Genomic DNA, 16,539 nt, shown 5'->3' on the forward strand with positions numbered 1-16,539 from the left:
TCTTTGATAATCAATAAGTTTTTCGAATTTATCCCACAAGGGCAAGGGATTTTCATGAACTCCAACATGTGTCAGCAAATGAGAGCATTAGCTCCCCATTTTCATGTCTTCTTCAGAAATCGAAAGCATCTTAAATGATATCCATGAACCAGACAACACAGAACGAGCACATAAGATATCATGAAGAAGCTGATGATGATCTCTTTATTGCAGAGGTGACAGAGCACAACAAGGGAAAAACATCAAAACATTCTATGCGTAGAGGAGAATGCAGCTACTGTTCACTATTTAAAATCGAGTCCCCAAATACCCCGGAACAAAAACTTCGTATGCTTTTACGAAGGTCTTACTGTATAATTACAAACCACATACTGAAAAATCAATACTCTACCAGTTTTCTCCCATTAAAGTTCCACTTCCACTCGTGACACCAAGCAACATCTAGGAACATGCGGAGTCCCCAAGGGATTTGCAAGATAAGCAACTATATATCCCCAAATCTTTATCTACAGGTTAGAGATCTTCATGAAGAAGCCGATAGGAAGCATTCTGAAAAATGAGAAAATTTTGAATGACATTCAATGGGAAAACAAAAACTGTGGAAGCAATATTTTTCAAAAGGTACAGGAGCTTGCCGATGAAAACAGCTGAAAGTCACAAGCAAAGCCAATAACGCGCAAGAATATAGACAACTGAGCGTATTGTGCTCAAGTTGTCTGCTCTTGAGTTCTTTTTACTCCTATTTTCTAAGCTTTTCGTACGTACGAAGATCCCAGAAAGAATGTTGCATTTTTGGTGGGTCAGACAAACAATATACTCACATGCAATACACACCAGATCATAATGGCCTCAATTCTTCTGGCATCTGACAGCAGCAGACACAGTGCAGTATCTTCTCCGAAAACATGTTAGAAGTTATGTTTTTTTGTTTTTTTCAAGAATTTTAATATTTGATCCAATAAATTAACTCCCATATTAATATTTCATAAATTAATAGCATATCAATAGTAGTTAAATGGAACTCCGGTTATATAAAGAATGGTTTTTTTATTTCTAAGCTCACACTGAAATAGAGACTTTTACTTACAGAAATACACCATTAAACTTGAGTGTGTTAAGAGTTTAGAAGTACCAAATTTTTTTTAAAAAAAAATAAAAAAACTCCATAAGTGTTTTTCATCATTGGTAAGATTTTTTTTATCTGTTTATTTTTCTGCATTAGATTTAAATACAAATTGTTTTAGAAACATGTTTAGATCTACTTAATCTAACAGTTGGTATCAAAGTCACAACAAGAATACATCTGCCATGAAATTAATTAACCTACTTAATTATATTTGTCATGAATTTTTTTAGTGGTCAATTGATTTTTTTATTCCATGGTATTTTATATGCCCTAAAAATTTTAAGAACAACCTTAGTTCCCAAATTAAATTAATGATTAACTTGACTTTATTTATGGCTAGAAAGTTTAGTTTATGGTGGAATAAGTTTCAATAAATGCCATGAATATGATGCCTTGCCATCAACATGCCTAGTAGAAAAGGAAATAATTGCCATCAACATGCCTGGTAGGGTAGGAATAAATTGAAAACCATTTGTGTTAAAAATAAACATTTTAGGGTTTTTATTTTATTTTATGGGTTGTTTTGATGCTTCATATGATTATAAATCTTCGGAAATAATGTTTTATAATCATTTAATGTTCGGGCTATGTAATTTTAATTCGCGTGGTTACCACTTTTATTTTTTGTGTGGTTTATTTTCATGGCTTTATTTTTGTTTTATTCAGTGTTGCTTTTATGAATTAAAAAAAAAAAAAAAAAGTAGCATATTATTTTATTTTATATAAAATTATGCCTAACTTAATGTCTAGTGATCTATATAATTTTAAAACATTAAAGATTAGCCACAACATCTTTAATTAAATTATATGCATTATAATACATGGAATGTAATACTAGTTATTAAAGGACTTATCTCCATGATTCATGCATTTGTTTTCTAAAAAAAGATATAGGATGGGGTTAAGTTAAGATATTGAGTTAAACATATGAACCAAGTGGGAGATTGTTAAAGTTAAAGTTAAACATATGAACCAATACACCATTAAATTTGAGTGTGTCAGAGCTTAAAAGTACCAAAAATTTTATAAAAGAAATTGAGTGTTTTTCAAGACATATTTTGATCTATTTATTTCTCTGCATTAGAACTAAATGCAAATTATTTTAAAAATATATTTAGATCTATCAAGTCTAACAAAACACTAATGCTGCTTAAGATTTTTAAATATGGGTCGAGTATCCTTACATTATCTCTGGTCCAAACCTGTTATCCATGTAAAATATCGCATTCGCTATACTGCAAAGTCTATCAATGGACACAATACACATCATGGCACATGAGGCGACGACCATGCCCTATGGAAGTCCTCATTAAGAGCAAAATATTCAAGTAAAATATTGTTTTATATGGGGAATCAAAAACATTTTCCCCGTGCTGCTGATTTCAGGGTTGTTTGGCCACAAAATAACCTATTAATTCTTAACAAACGTGAGCATCCCTGACAACTTAACAGGACCTACCTACTAAGATGCCGAATAACCAAAGCAAATACTCATAAGAAACCAAAAAAAAAAAAAAAGAGGGGAGAAAGAAGGAATGTAGGAAAGAACCTGAATATCTACGTGATGTTCCATTGCCGTTCATAGATAATGGTACAGGCCTTTTTTTTTGGTCCAAAGACAATATTTCCTGCATCCTTTCTGGCCAATCGGAATTTAATCTGCGAGCAAAGTCCTCAACTTCCCTGTATTATGGAAAATTAAAAGAGACTGTAAATCTCAATCAGCAAGCACTGACAGTTCTCTCTCTCTCAAAAACATATGGTTTAACAAACTTTTGCAGTCTAAAATATACTGCTGTTTCAACAGCGTCAAAATTCCACATGAAATGCTGCTCAAAACAAGATACAAATTGAACTCATTGAGTGAATGAAGACAATCAAGCATAGCAATTAACCTGTCAAGTTCCTCCTTCATTGCAGGATCTAAATCATCATCAATATCAGCGTCATCAAAATCAAGCTTAGGTGAAAAGGTGACAGCAGAACAATCTTGAAAATATGAAGTTTTACTGGGAGAGGCAGCCAAAATATCGTTAACCTCATCATTAGGGGAAACAGAAGGGAGCATGTCTGACTCCTGAGACATCAACCAACAACAAAAAAGTAGCGATGAGAAAAAAGCACCCTTCACCATGCCAATAAGCTATTCATGATGTGCAAAACTAGATATGACACGATTACTGCAAAGCATTCCCATAAAGCAAGGAAATGCACTGGAGAAGATTGAGAAAGAGATTGAAACCTTCTTTTGGTTTTCATTTGGATTGTTTGAAGAGGAGTCCTTTGCTTGTTCTTTTCTTCTCCGGTTTTTCTTTTTATTCTTACTATTTCTACCCCCCTTTGAATCTGCAAATGGTAGCACATCTGGTAAGTTTCCAAAGACACAGAAACTTTAAAAGATGGCTATTTAAGTACTGATCCTCTCAATATGTTCCTGTAAGCCATATACTGATTGTTGAATATCAATACAAAGTCTGAAGCAACTGGAGAAGCCTGTTGTTATCAAGTGCTATGAATTTGGTCAGAACATGATGCTAGCCATCTTCACAGGAAGATGAAGAAACATTTGCACACATACCTCCATCTTCACCATTTATAAATGATAGGAGATCCTCGACTGAGCGGTTATCCGCACGCTCATCCTCAACATCAACATTCTGGAACATATGAAAAATCCATTTGCTATTATAACAAGATGCGCAGGTATGAGGAGTTCAATACTATAATGACTACAGAATTAAAATCAGACAATACAAGCAAGGGTCAACCAAATTAAATAAAAAGTTTCCCTAAGAAAAGCTGCCAACACAAAGTCAAACAAAAAAGTTAACAACCTTCAATTTCTCTCTCTCTCTTAACTCTCTCCGCTTTCTTGCATATAAACGATTTAGAAGCCGGATTCGTGGATCATCAGTTATGTTTCCAAGTGGCTCCAATTTTTCTTCCTGGAGAAAACCAAATCTACATGAAAAAACACTCACACAGGCTAAAGAATGTAAGCATACTTATTGGTGGCAACACACCTCTGTGAGATCATCAGGCAAATGAAATGTTTCACGTATCTCCTCAGGAGTTTTCCCTTCAATAATTCGAGCAAGCGCGCGACTGGTAAGATCAACCAAAGGTTTCAACTGGAGGCTGTCAGCAGCTGATGTCAACTCACATAATCTTTTTGTATCCATCCGAATGAACTTTTCATCAAAAGTTTTTCGCTCCTAAACAAAAGAATGAGGAAGCAAAAATAACATTAGTACTCGATTTGATCATCCACAAGCTATGCTGTTCATTCCCCAATCCCAACTCCCAGCAGAAACACACACACACACACACCAAAAAAAAAATCCAATATGAGATGATGGCATTTCTCTAATCCCAAAAATTCCAACGTCCTCTATTAGAGTTCTAGGAAACTATAGCATCTAAGAAAGCAGAAGAATTACAGGAGCTGAAAAACAAGAGAAGAAAATGAAAGACAAAAGAAAGTAACACCTTGTTAGAGTGACCTGGTACATGATGAAACCGGCAGTAATCAAGAATTAAGCCCAAAATGGCAGGATTCACCCGTTGTGGAAGTGATATGGCATGGTTCTTGGATGATCCCATGCCAGCTTGAATAATTTCTCGGCATATCATGGGGCAAAACATGGCAACCTCTTCTTCTACTTGTTGGACTGAACCATCAGCAGTTTGGAGCCAAATGTAAGACTTCATCTTCATACAGAAAACCACAACAAAATCAAAGAAAGAAGGCAACTTAAGGCTAAAAATGAACAAATAATAGGAGAGAAAAAAGGTGTGCATCGGAGCTTGATGCAAGCACTGGATATCCAGAATTTCAAGTTCCAGGAGTTCCACTTCCACCCAATTATAAATTTTCTACAATCATATTTCTGTAACCAAAAAGTTCTGCAATATTTATCCTGCTGCGAAACCATTCATCCCACAAACAAATTGCCAACAAAGAAGCCAAATCAAGACTTGGAAATCTGGTCTACATCTAGACAAATCAAATTAAAAGAACCACAAATGAAGCTAATTAAGGGGGAAAAGATTAAAACAAAGACAAACCTCAGGTTTCACAACAGCCAATCCAGCTTCTGGCATGTGGTAAAAACTTAAAAAAACAAAAGGAAGGGAGTTGCAGCAGCAGTGGCCTTAACAAGAAGAGAGAAGGGAAGGCAATAAAAAAGGCAGGCGCCGCGTCAAAACAACAACAGCTTGTAGAGATGCACATAAACTCTGCACCAAAGCTTCCCAAAAGAACACTTTGTTGAGTCCCAACAACACTGTGGATATCACCATTCTTATCAGCAAAACTTGCTTGAATCATGAAAAATAAAAACAAGAAGAAAAGGGAGCACCCATTAGATATCTTATCTTAATAAAACAGACTGACACTAAATGTCCAACCTCCATTTTTCTCACCAAAATAAGAAAGAAGCTGCTGAATTCAATTTCATAAATTATAATTAAATGCATAAAGAAAAGTTGGTTTCTTTTTTCATCTGTTATTTTTTTGTTTTGCAGGTGCAATGCCTTGAAAAAAAATGGATTAAAAAGAAAAGAAATTGAAACTAAACAAGATTAAAAAAAAAAAAAAAACATTAATTAATTAACAATAAAAACGATATTAAGATTGAGTGGGAGAGGGGGAGAGGGAGCTGCTTACCTTGAGAAATGGAATGCAGCTAAATATAATTTGATTTAATTTAATTTGTATGGTGTTTGTTACTTTGTTTTGTTGGTCTCTCTGGTTTGGGTCTGTGCGTTGGGTTGTCTTCGGTATATTGTGTGCTGTGATGTGCTGGACTGTTTGAGTTGTGCACGTGACTTCCATCGAGAGTAGAAGAATAAGTTTGTCTGCTCCCCGCCGCTGAGTGAGTGCTGCCTCCTCCTCGCACGTGTTTCTCTTTAGTTGCTTGCTTAAATTTTTTAATATTTTAAAATTGTTTTAATGTAAATAATTTTTTAAAAATAAAAATTATTATTGTAATATATTTCTGTGAAAAAATAATCTGAACCACAACCGGTACTACACTACTAAAAGCTATCTAAATATTGTATTATTATATTTTTTTTCATATCAGGCTCCAAAAAATTAAATCAAACGAGTAAATACAGAAGCATAGTATAATCTGAGTAAAATCCTGACGGGGAATGATTAGGCGGCGGACGATCGTGATGAATAATACAATTCTTGGACGACTCAAAATTGTCTTACAATTTAGACCTCACAGGTTGCCCTTTGCTTTGGGGACTTCACTTCTCAGTTGCCCTCCTTCGAACACTAAAATCTCCCTCCCTTTTACGTAACTTCACACCGCTGGCTTCTTTTCTGACTGTGTTTCTAACCATGTTAGAACACTAATTCTTATAGAGGTTTTATGGTGTCACAAGATGCAAAAACACCATTCATTACAATCGTAAATGATATAAAAGTGTGAGGTTATTTTGGTAATTATATTTTTTAATGTGCAGTAAAAATACTAATGTAACCCTTAAGTAAAATAATCGAATATCTTTTGTAAAATAACATTTTTGTATTTTCATATTTGCTATAAGAATTGAACTACTCTATTATCCTTGTCGTTCATATTTTTTAACCCTAGCTTTAGAGGCTTCATTGTGATTTCATCATGATTTGTTTTTTGATATCATTTAGTCCTAAGAGCATTGTGATTTCATCATGGTTTGTATTTTATTATTGTTTAGTTCGGATGGTATTTTTGGTTTTGTACAAAGAAAAAAACTAAAAAGCTATTGACACGTGTCGGTTGTTTCGCCACCTTATGATGGCGTGTGCGCCTAAACCTCATGATTGTAATCGTAATCCTGTCACATCATTTGATTTGTTTCAATGTTCTCTTCCTACATGGGTGGCTTGTGTATGATGGTTTGGCGTGATTTGACCCAAAATTTCTTTTCCTTCTCTTTCCCTCTCAAATTGCGTGTTGGCTATGCAAAAATCATATCAGACCTCAATTTATTCTTTATTTTGATTCAATCGCTCTTCTTTTATTTGTAATTATTTTATTTACATTGATTATTTTCAGTTGGATTTTATTTTCAATTTAATCTGTGGTCATTTAATTATTATTTTTAAATTTGCTCTTTATTATTTTAACTGTTGTTTATTTTTTTTAATCATTTTCTTAATTTTTTTTTTCAATTCCACCACTAAGCATTTATTTTCATTTAATTCATATGTCAATTTTTTCCTAATTATTTCAATTTCTATTTTTTAACCATTTTCTTATTGGATTTGGTTTTTACAATTTCATCCCTAAACATTTAATTTCATTTAATTTTTATTTCAAATTTAATTGTAATTCTTTTAATTGCTATTTTTTTCGCATTAATTTTTTATTGATTTTTTTTTCAATCTCGCCCCTCAATATATGTTTGATTAAAATCTTGCTTCTTTGTTTTTTTTTGTTTTGCCTTTAATGGGATCACCCCGATCTCATTACTCGGGTTATAAATCTAAAAGATTAACCCAAGTCGACTTCTATCTTTTTTAAAAGTATTTTTTTTATGGTATTTGTTTTCGTTTTTTTATTTATAGGGCCATTCTCATTTCATGTCCTGGGTTATGTGTTTGATTTTTTTGGCTTGGGTTTGCTCAAGGCTTTTTTTTATTTTCTTTTTCTTTGCTTTAACAAGTTTTTAAAATTTATATTTTTAAATTGACTTATAATAAATTTCTTAATAGAACTTGGATTCAAGGTTTCATAGGTTGCGGGCTTTTTAATATTTGACCATTTTGGGGTGTTTGTCCAATTTTTTTGTTTTGTTGTTACATATGTTTTTAATTTCACCCCTTGTTTTTCAATTTTTAAAATTGGTCCTTATTCATTTATTTGCTTCCTTTTTTATTTGGGATTGTTGTTTATTTTTTTCATTAACTTGCATTGTCCTTGGGTTTTTTATATCACATTTTATCTTTATTTTTTTTTTGTTGTTTTTGCAGTTTTTTTTTTAATACTTTTCTACTGATCTTATTCTTCAAAATTAAACTCGTTGACAATTATAGTTATTGATTAAGTTTAGGTAAGATATTTCACAGGATATGAATTTTAGAAATTAGACTAGATTTAAGAGATTTGTCAAATTTGCCTTTTTTTTTTTCTTTTTCTAAATTGATGTTTTCTTATTTTTATCCTATTTTAACATTTTTTTTTGTTATTTTTTGGATCTAATTATCTTTTTTTTTAAAAAAATATTTTTTTTTTCAGTTTCATTATATTGGGTTAGCCCTCAACAATGTTATTTTTATTTAATCCCTACCATTTTTAATCTACAAATAATCTATCATGTTACAAATAATTTTTAATTTCACCCTCTAAGATTTTTTTAATCTTTCAAGTTTAGTTATAATTCTATTAATTGTAGTTTTTTTTTTTGTGTGTGTGATAATTATTTTTTTCAAATTTCATTCTTGTTGGGTTTTTTCCTGTCAGATTTTAGCCTTATTATTTTCTTTTCTTTTTTATGTTCCTTTTCTTTTGCAAGTTTGTTTTCATTAATAGTTTTTTCAACAATTTCATCATTTAAAATTAAATTGGATAACATTTAAAAATTTTATTTAAACTCGGGTCCATTATTTAACAAGTTGCAAGTTTTTTATATTAGACGAGGTTTATAAAGTTCGTATAAGTTTGGTTGGTTTTTTTTCCTTTTCTTTAAGATGATATTTTTTTTCATTGTTTTTTTTAGTTTATTTGGATTAGACTCTCTCTCTCTCTCTTTTATGGTTTTCTTCAATTAGGTTAGTATTGAGTTTTTTGATAATCCTAATAAGTTTGAGTGTGGTTTTTTTTTTTAGTTTATTTATTGTTGCTTAAATTTTTGTGTACTTTTTAAATTTTCACTTTAACCAATAACTTGAGACTTGAATTTTTTTTTACCTATCATTTTTTTACATAAAAAAAATGTTCAAGCCACGACGAAGTGCATATAATATATCTAGTGTTCTTCTCTAAATCTAAGATTTGTTTGAATCTCAATAGTAAAAGATGGGTTTTTAGAGGATAAGACCATTGAGTTTGTGTTTTTTTTTTTTTTTTTTTGGAGACAAGTTTTAGAAAAAAAAAACTTTTGTTTTTTGCATTAGATCTCATATGTATTTACTTTTCATTCATGTAGAATTTTTTTTTTTTGTTATTTTGCATAAAAAATTCATTTCATAATAGTTTTAATCGTACATATATTTTTTTAAAAACACAACTAAAAATATTTTTCTTTAACTTACCTTTAACGAATTGATTTGAACTTAGATGGTTCTTCATATACATTACTAAATTAAATTTTTTTGAATACCTAAAAATGAGTACATAAAATCATTATTAAACCTTGTTTGTTTTAACAGAGTGATCTAGGACCTAGTTGACATGACCCCTAACTTAGGTCGGGTTTTAAAACAAATCAACTTGGAATTGACCTGATTTAATTTGGTTGACATAATGGGTTAACTTGTGACTCAATCAACCAATCAAAACCCATTTATTTTAATATTTTTTTAAAAATATTTTGACCAAAGTCAACTAGTTCAATGCATGAACCAAGTTTTGGTTCGGACTATTATAATAACTTTGATACATGAGTAGTAATATACCAATATATTTTTTAAAAAATATTTCTCATTGTATAGTTAAATCTATATAAATCAATACTTTTGGGACCATGAAAATTTATTAATGTATACATTAATTAATTAATATAAAAAATAAGTTATCAAGGAATTCTTTGTTTTTTTTTCTTAAAACATTGAACTTGATACAGGTATTTTGTATCATGATTTTATGAATACTAACTATTTGAAATGCACTTCACCATAAATCAGATAATATTTTTAGTAAAAAAAAAAAAGGAATATACAGGTTTTTTCAACACGTCTTTTTACAAAAAAAAAAATCATAATCATTAATCAAAAGGTCTATACATATATTTAATTAAATAAATTAAAAACTATTTATATTAATAAATGAAAAATATATGTTAAACACATCTATTCAACTCGCCTCGCTGCTAGTCGAACAATCTTTTTTCTAACATAAAAAAGTAAATGTATAGGTACTGTTAATGTGTTTTTTGTCATTAAATAAAAAAATATAATTGTGAATTGAAAAATAATAATAAGTTTTTTTTTCAAAAAAGTTTAAAGAAAAATAAAAACTACAAAAGAACACAGATAAGAAAAATAAAAGAAGTGATAAATAAATTAAGTGTAAAGTGATAAATATATCAAATATAATAAGAAAAAAAAAGAGAAAGAGATGAAAACAAAAAAAATCACAAACAAAAATAATAAAATAAAAGAAGTCGATCTTTCCAAGATATATATTATCTTGTAAATTTAATGAATCATTAATTTAACATGCTTGTTACAAGCTGGACCAGACAAAAATATAATTTAATAATAGTCACAGAGATGAAAATAATTTGATTAGATGGGTAACCTCTCAGCTCACAATCAAATAACATTGATTATTAAAATTTACAACTCTCAACCAACCGAAAAACGGTGCAATAAATAATTCCATCCTTAATTCGATGGTTCCAACCGTTAAATTTCTTTTCATCCAACCAGATAAAAGCGATATTTAACACACTTCTCCATACATAATTGTTTTGTAAATCGATGGTTTTTAGCCTTTTTTTTTCATGGAAATTAAAAGATAAAATAAGAAAAAAAATATCAGACAGGAAACTGGATTGATTTGAAATGCACCGACAGGGGAGGGGAGGGTTCAACCCCTTTTTGATGCTGAGTTTTGCGAATTAAAACAATTTCTGGATAATTTAAAATAATTAAATTTTAAAATATCATATTTAAAAATAAAAACAAATGTGGTGTTCGGGATAAACGGGGTGGCGCGTGCAACTTTCATGCCGGTGTGTGGGATGCGTTTGCTATATTATTTGAATGGCGTGTGGCGCATCATACAACGGCTAAAAAATTCTTTTCGCCGCGTTGTTTGAATCTTTATGACGTCTTCTCTAGTTAGGGCGGTGCATGTTGGTAGGGTAAGATCTTTCTTCTCATTCTTTTCTCTCTTCTTCCTTTTAAAGTTCATATTAAATATTCAAACTTTTAAAAATACCTGAATGTCTACTTTGATTCTTATTATTTTAACTTTTAAGTTTTGATATTGGCTCTAAAATTTTGGTTTGTTCACAATTTCATTTTAGAATCCAAAATTTTAATATATTGTTTTTTTCTAATTTAATCCTTATTTTATAATTATTTTTTTATCTTTTTGTTAAATTGATTTTTCTTTTTAATTTCACAATTCAATAAAAAATTACTAGTTGTCCTTTAATTTGTTTTTTTATCTCAATTTTGATCCTTATTTTTCTATTGCTATTTTTTGAATCTTTTTGCATATATTTTTTTAATTTTATCATTCAATATTTGGTTTGTTAAAAATTAGAATTTGTGATTTTTTTTTCTCTCATATGCATTCTATTGGGTTATCCCATCCTTATTACCTGAGTGAAGAATTTATCATGCTAATTCAAGTTGATTTGTTTTTTTTATATATACTTAATTTTGTTATTTTATATTTAGTTTGTTGAAATTTTAGCAGTATTGTTTTTTTTTTTTTGTTTTTTTTTGCAAAATAGTGTTTTTTTGAGTTATCTTAATTCTTTTTTATCCGGTACATTTGGTGTCATTTTGTTGTTACCATTTAATTAAAAGAAAACCCAATTTAATTGAATTTATGATCTAAATCATTGATTTTTATATTTCTTCAACTCACTTGCAGCACTTGAATATCTTTATGTTTTATTTTACAAAGAAAAAATAACTGGGCCCGCGGTGTCCTGCATGTCCATGGATCTATTGAGACTAACACACCTTTGTGGGGAAATAACTACTTGAAATGGTTGCACCAAAAGAGGTCACCTTTTGAAAATCCCTTGACATCCATTAACCTAGAGCAAAGAAAAACAATTAATCAGATAGATGAGTTAATCTTGTTAGCCAACATGCAGACAAAGACAGAGAATTAACATGAATGGAAGTGCAAAAAATTAAAAAAATGAATTGGAAGAGAAATTATCGACAAAGTCAGACAGACAGTTCATAACTTTACGACTTCCAATCCAAAAAAACGGTGTAATGAATTCTTATTAGGTTGACAAATGTATCGAACTGCCACAATTAAGTAGAAACGACAGCTCAAGGGACGTTGACACTTCCCGCGGTGCCAAATAAAGGATGTCACGATGCTTGCCTGCAGCATGGCCATTGCCTTTCTTGGCTCCACTGCAGTCCGTACTATTCAAGAAATGTTACTGGCTGCTGCTGCTGTCCTGTCATTGCATGCTCTGCTCTTCATGTGGTTTTTTAACAGGAATGGATCATCTGGGTTCTCTTCATCTTCAACAGCGGAGGAAGTCACTCGGGGGGTGGATGCCTCTGGCCTCACTGCCATTGTCACAGGTCATACTTGCATAGATGTCTTTTCTATTTGAATTATGATTTCTGTAAGCTAACGTCATTGCATAGCTACATCAAGAAATGTAGATATGCATAACATACAAACTTAAATTAATCCTACAAAAGACATTCAGCAATTCGTATTACCACTTTATGATTGTATCTTTTTTGTTTCATGTGGGTTTTAGGAGCTTCTAGTGGTATTGGCACTGAGACTGCTCGAGTTCTTGCGTTGCGTGGTGTCCATGTTATAATGGGGGTCAGGAACATGGCTTCTGGAAGAGAAGTCAAAGATGCATTGGTTAGGGAAATACCCGCTGCCAAAGTTGATGTCATGGAATTGGACCTCAGCTCGCTGGCATCTGTGAGGAAATTCGCATCTGAATTCAATTCCTCAGGCCGCCCCTTGAACCTCTTAATGTAAGGAAAATATTTAAGAACCATGATGGTAGACAATATATATTTCGCATTTGTCTCATCCTATTCTGAACATTTTTGGTTTCCGTTCATTCATGTATAGCTTTCCTGGTGTCTCCTGGGCCTGCTCGGTTTACTAAATTATAGAAATGATTTTATCTTCTCTATTGTAAGTAACAACGCAGGAATTATGGCGACACCATTCATGCTCTCCAAAGACAACATAGAGCTACAGTTTGCAACAAATCACCTGGGTACTCATTTTGTTTTGGGAAATAATGAATAATCCAATGATTTCTTGTCCAAACAAACGAGTAGACTAAGTTAATTCCTTTGAATGCTTTCTACAGGTCATTTTCTTTTGACAAATCTTTTGTTGGATACCATGAAGAAAACGGCACGTGAAAGTGACATAGAAGGAAGAATTGTAAATGTTTCCTCGGAGTTTCACCGCTATCCATATCCTGAGGGAATTCGTTTTGATAATATCAATGATCAGTCAGGGTAACACTGTAATCATTCAGAGTTGCATCCATTTCTAATTTTGAAAGCATGCTAGTCACCAAGCAGAACCAGTGTCCCTAATTTCATATGTCCCTGTTACGTCTTTCAATTTTCTGAAGATCAACACATATGCTCTTATATGCTGTTTAAATGATGACATTAATAGTCTTATGTCTTAAAGTGAAGTCTGAACCTTCAAGAACAAATTGAGTTAACGAAGTAAAAGATAATTAATCTTGTTTGCTACACATGATGAATATTTGCTTGTGATACTTCGAGTCTTCGACCTGTCTTTAAGTTCTGAACTATTGTTTCGTCTGCTTTTAGCTGAATGCCTGTCAAATTCCCATGATGTACACGTGATTGAAATTTTCTTGGCAAACACGAATACTTTCATGGTAAAGAGCTTATCACATGTCGTCACTTCTTAGGCCGTTGTTTGTGTCTGCTGATATGATTCAGAAGAGAAAATTGCTAAATGTAGTATGCGCTTTTGTTGTTGGAATAACCTCCGTAACACATCTTGCTTCTTCCAGCGTCTTGATTATATTTTTTTAAACCATGAAGCTCTTTCTGTGTCCTCTACATGCATTGGACTTGATGCATGCTATTCAGTATGTTTAAATATTCGTTGTCTGATATAATCATGCTATGCAATATTGATCTTGAATGGAGAAATTTGATCGTGTCTATGCTTGCTCTTGTAAAGGTATAAAAGGTTCCTGGCATATGGCCAATCGAAACTTGCAAATGTGCTGCATGCTAATGAGCTCACTAGACGATTCAAGGTATCTTGGTCTTCTTTTTTATAAAAAAGTCTCATGAAGTGCTTGATAAAAAGAGAATGTCGATAGCATCTTTTACGAATAAGGATCAAACCAATCCCTTCTAACAAAAATACCCCTCCAACAGCTTAATTAATTAGAGATGGTATATAGCATTCGAAGAATCTAGCTAGGATTCAAGTGCAAGCCTACACTATATCTGAACATGGATAGATATGATGCTAAGTGCAACATGTTCTTGATTGTTTTGATAACCAGGAGGATGGAGTAAACATAACTGCAAATTCATTGCATCCTGGAGTAATCGCCACCAATCTTTTCCGTCATAATACGAGCCTTGCCACCGACAATCCCATAAGAGGTTTCACATTTTAACTCCTCTAATCTCTCTGGTCCTATTCAATGGACTCGGTTCCAAATTCAAGTGAAAAATAGCTTCTTAACTTCATGAGTTCTTTTGATTTAACGCAGTCTTTCTCAAGTCCCTTGCCGGGCTTGTGCTAAAAAATGTCCAGCAGGTGAGCTGCCTGTCTTCCAAAACACAGCTTGTTTTTCTAGTTTCCCTAAACTGAAACACCTTCATTGCACAAAAGCCTATTTCCATCTTCATATTTCTTGATTTGATTGCAGGGTGCTGCAACAACGTGCTATGTGGCATTAAATCCACAAGTAAAGGGTGTAAGCGGCGAGTATTTTTCCGGTTGTAATCTGGCCGCTGCATGCTCAGAGAGTAGAGATGCCCAATTAGCAAAGAAACTCTGGGATTTCAGTATGGATTTGGTTCAATAAATATATATTGATGCCTACAAGTTTCTATATTTCCAAGATAATGTAATAAATTTCAGAGGGATATGGTGTAATTCCATCTGCCATATGGTCTTTGGTATCAGTGTTGTACTACTTTATTGTGACAATGAAGTCACAGAAGTATATTTCCTCGCAGAGAAAAGAAAAGGAAAGAAAAATCTAAGCGATTGCATTTCAAAAAAAGGGTACCAGTACTGCTAAAATGTTATCGATGGCATCGCATGTTCTTATATTATTTTAATACATCAACGTCAAATTATTATAATTTATATTCAGATAAAAAAAAGTCAAAAGTAAAAAATGGAGCATGTTGACGAGATCAAAACAATAAAGAAATGAGAAATTAAACTAACAAATCATTCTGTTTCAATGGAATTTTAACTAGTGTTATATTTCTTACATTAAAAATAATAATTTTCATAAAATTAAATAAAAAAAAAAACTAAAGAGCTCTCCGTGGCTTAAGATAAAATATTTTAAGGCTTTTTTTTTAATATTTACTAATATTTTAAATTCTTGATCTATTTTATTAATAAATAAAAACCTTACTTTTTTATGTTAAAGGTTTTTTTTTTTTTTTTTTTTTTTTTTTTTTATGAGCCGCCAAGTGACCAGTTCCCAGCTAAAAACGGTACAATAATAATGTATTGAAGTAATTGAACTGCCAAAATTATGTAGAAACAACAGCCTATGGGACGTTGACAGTTTGCATGGTGCCAAATAAAGGATGTCAGGATGGCTTGGCAGCAGCATGGCCATGGACAAGGTTGTTAAAATCGTGATTTTAACACGGCACGGAAAGCCGTTCACAAAATCGGATCGTAAAAACGGATCGTAAAATCATAAAAAAATCGTCAGGAATTTTAAAATACATTAAAAAAAAATTCATGCTTCAAATAAAAATTAATACATAGTTCAAGCACCTTAAAAATAATGCTTCAAATAAAAATTCATACATAGTTCAAATATCTTAAAATACATGGTTCAAATAAATACATAATTTAAAATAATTTTTTATTTTTAAGTCAAGAAAAAGAGCTGAGTCACTTCTAAAAGTGCTGTGTGTTTTTGTAATGTAAGAACATGGGTTATTATTCGAGTAGATTGATGTTTTCTTTTGGTTCAATCCAGTGGTAAGATATAGCTACAAGAAGACTCCAGTGTTCAAGGTAGAGAAAAAGCAATTCCTACAAATGCGAGAGGCTTTTAGATTTTCTCGAGGACAGGAAAGTGAAGAGAGATTGGAATGTGCGTGTTGTGTCAGAGAAGGTGAAGGTAACGCAAGTGAGTGGCGTTTGTAGGGTACGTGTCGAGGGAAAACATGAGCAAATTGTTAATCAGTTAATTGCCTTCGATCTGTTCCATCCAATAGGCGGGTGACACGTGGCAGAAACACTGAAATTTTATCTTCTGCGGGCAAACTCGTTCAATCGGGTGTGAAATCGCGATTTTAT

The 16,539-nt window shown here is 31.8% G+C and overlaps 2 protein-coding genes across 5 annotated transcripts; one reads left to right on the forward strand and one right to left on the reverse strand.

The window, feature by feature from the left end:
- Nucleotides 1-178: 178 nt before the first annotated feature.
- On the reverse strand, nucleotides 179-5,947 carry LOC118060492 (SKP1-like protein 21). Of its 4 annotated transcripts, none has more exons than XM_035073711.2 (9): nucleotides 5,195-5,721; nucleotides 4,616-4,837; nucleotides 4,150-4,341; nucleotides 3,961-4,071; nucleotides 3,705-3,783; nucleotides 3,369-3,472; nucleotides 3,022-3,203; nucleotides 2,676-2,809; nucleotides 179-549 (listed from the first exon to the last, which is right to left on the reverse strand). In XM_035073711.2, the coding sequence occupies exons 1-9, from the start codon at nucleotides 5,228-5,230 to the stop codon at nucleotides 524-526; spliced, it is 1,086 nt and encodes a 361-aa protein (XP_034929602.1). In that variant the 5' UTR covers nucleotides 5,231-5,721; the 3' UTR covers nucleotides 179-523. The 4 variants fall into 4 exon arrangements, with proteins under 4 accessions (XP_034929602.1, XP_073259700.1, XP_034929605.2 ...); XM_073403599.1 differs by lacking the exon at nucleotides 179-549 and adding an exon at nucleotides 5,796-5,947 and having other exon boundaries at nucleotides 2,121-2,809; nucleotides 5,195-5,446; XM_035073714.2 differs by lacking the exon at nucleotides 179-549 and adding an exon at nucleotides 5,796-5,945 and having other exon boundaries at nucleotides 2,121-2,809; nucleotides 5,195-5,412.
- Nucleotides 5,948-12,406: 6,459 nt separating this feature from the next.
- On the forward strand, nucleotides 12,407-15,269 carry LOC118060488 (short-chain dehydrogenase TIC 32, chloroplastic-like). The gene is made up of 8 exons (XM_035073709.2): nucleotides 12,407-12,575; nucleotides 12,761-12,992; nucleotides 13,164-13,243; nucleotides 13,340-13,493; nucleotides 14,203-14,281; nucleotides 14,537-14,639; nucleotides 14,750-14,796; nucleotides 14,909-15,269. The coding sequence occupies exons 1-8, from the start codon at nucleotides 12,422-12,424 to the stop codon at nucleotides 15,065-15,067; spliced, it is 1,008 nt and encodes a 335-aa protein (XP_034929600.1). The 5' UTR covers nucleotides 12,407-12,421; the 3' UTR covers nucleotides 15,068-15,269.
- Nucleotides 15,270-16,539: the final 1,270 nt, after the last annotated feature.

Source organism: Populus alba, chromosome 12, assembly GCF_005239225.2.
Source record: "Populus alba chromosome 12, ASM523922v2, whole genome shotgun sequence".
Classification (NCBI taxonomy): Eukaryota; Viridiplantae; Streptophyta; class Magnoliopsida; order Malpighiales; family Salicaceae; genus Populus; species Populus alba.

Coding starts and splice junctions, on each gene's coding strand:
- LOC118060492 (XM_073403599.1), bottom strand. CDS start 5,230: ATGCCAGAAGCTGGATTGGCTGTTGTGAAACCTGAG. Junction 4,342..4,615: donor TACCAGGTCACTCTAACAAG/GTGTTACTTTCT, acceptor TCTTTTGTTTAG/GAGCGAAAAACTTTTGATGA. Junction 3,204..3,368: donor CAAATGAAAACCAAAAGAAG/GTTTCAATCTCT, acceptor TTGATGTCTCAG/GAGTCAGACATGCTCCCTTC.
- LOC118060488 (XM_035073709.2), top strand. CDS start 12,422: ATGTTACTGGCTGCTGCTGCTGTCCTGTCATTGCATGCTCTGCTCTTC. Junction 12,993..13,163: donor CGCCCCTTGAACCTCTTAAT/GTAAGGAAAATA, acceptor CTCTATTGTAAG/TAACAACGCAGGAATTATGG. Junction 14,640..14,749: donor CACCGACAATCCCATAAGAG/GTTTCACATTTT, acceptor GATTTAACGCAG/TCTTTCTCAAGTCCCTTGCC.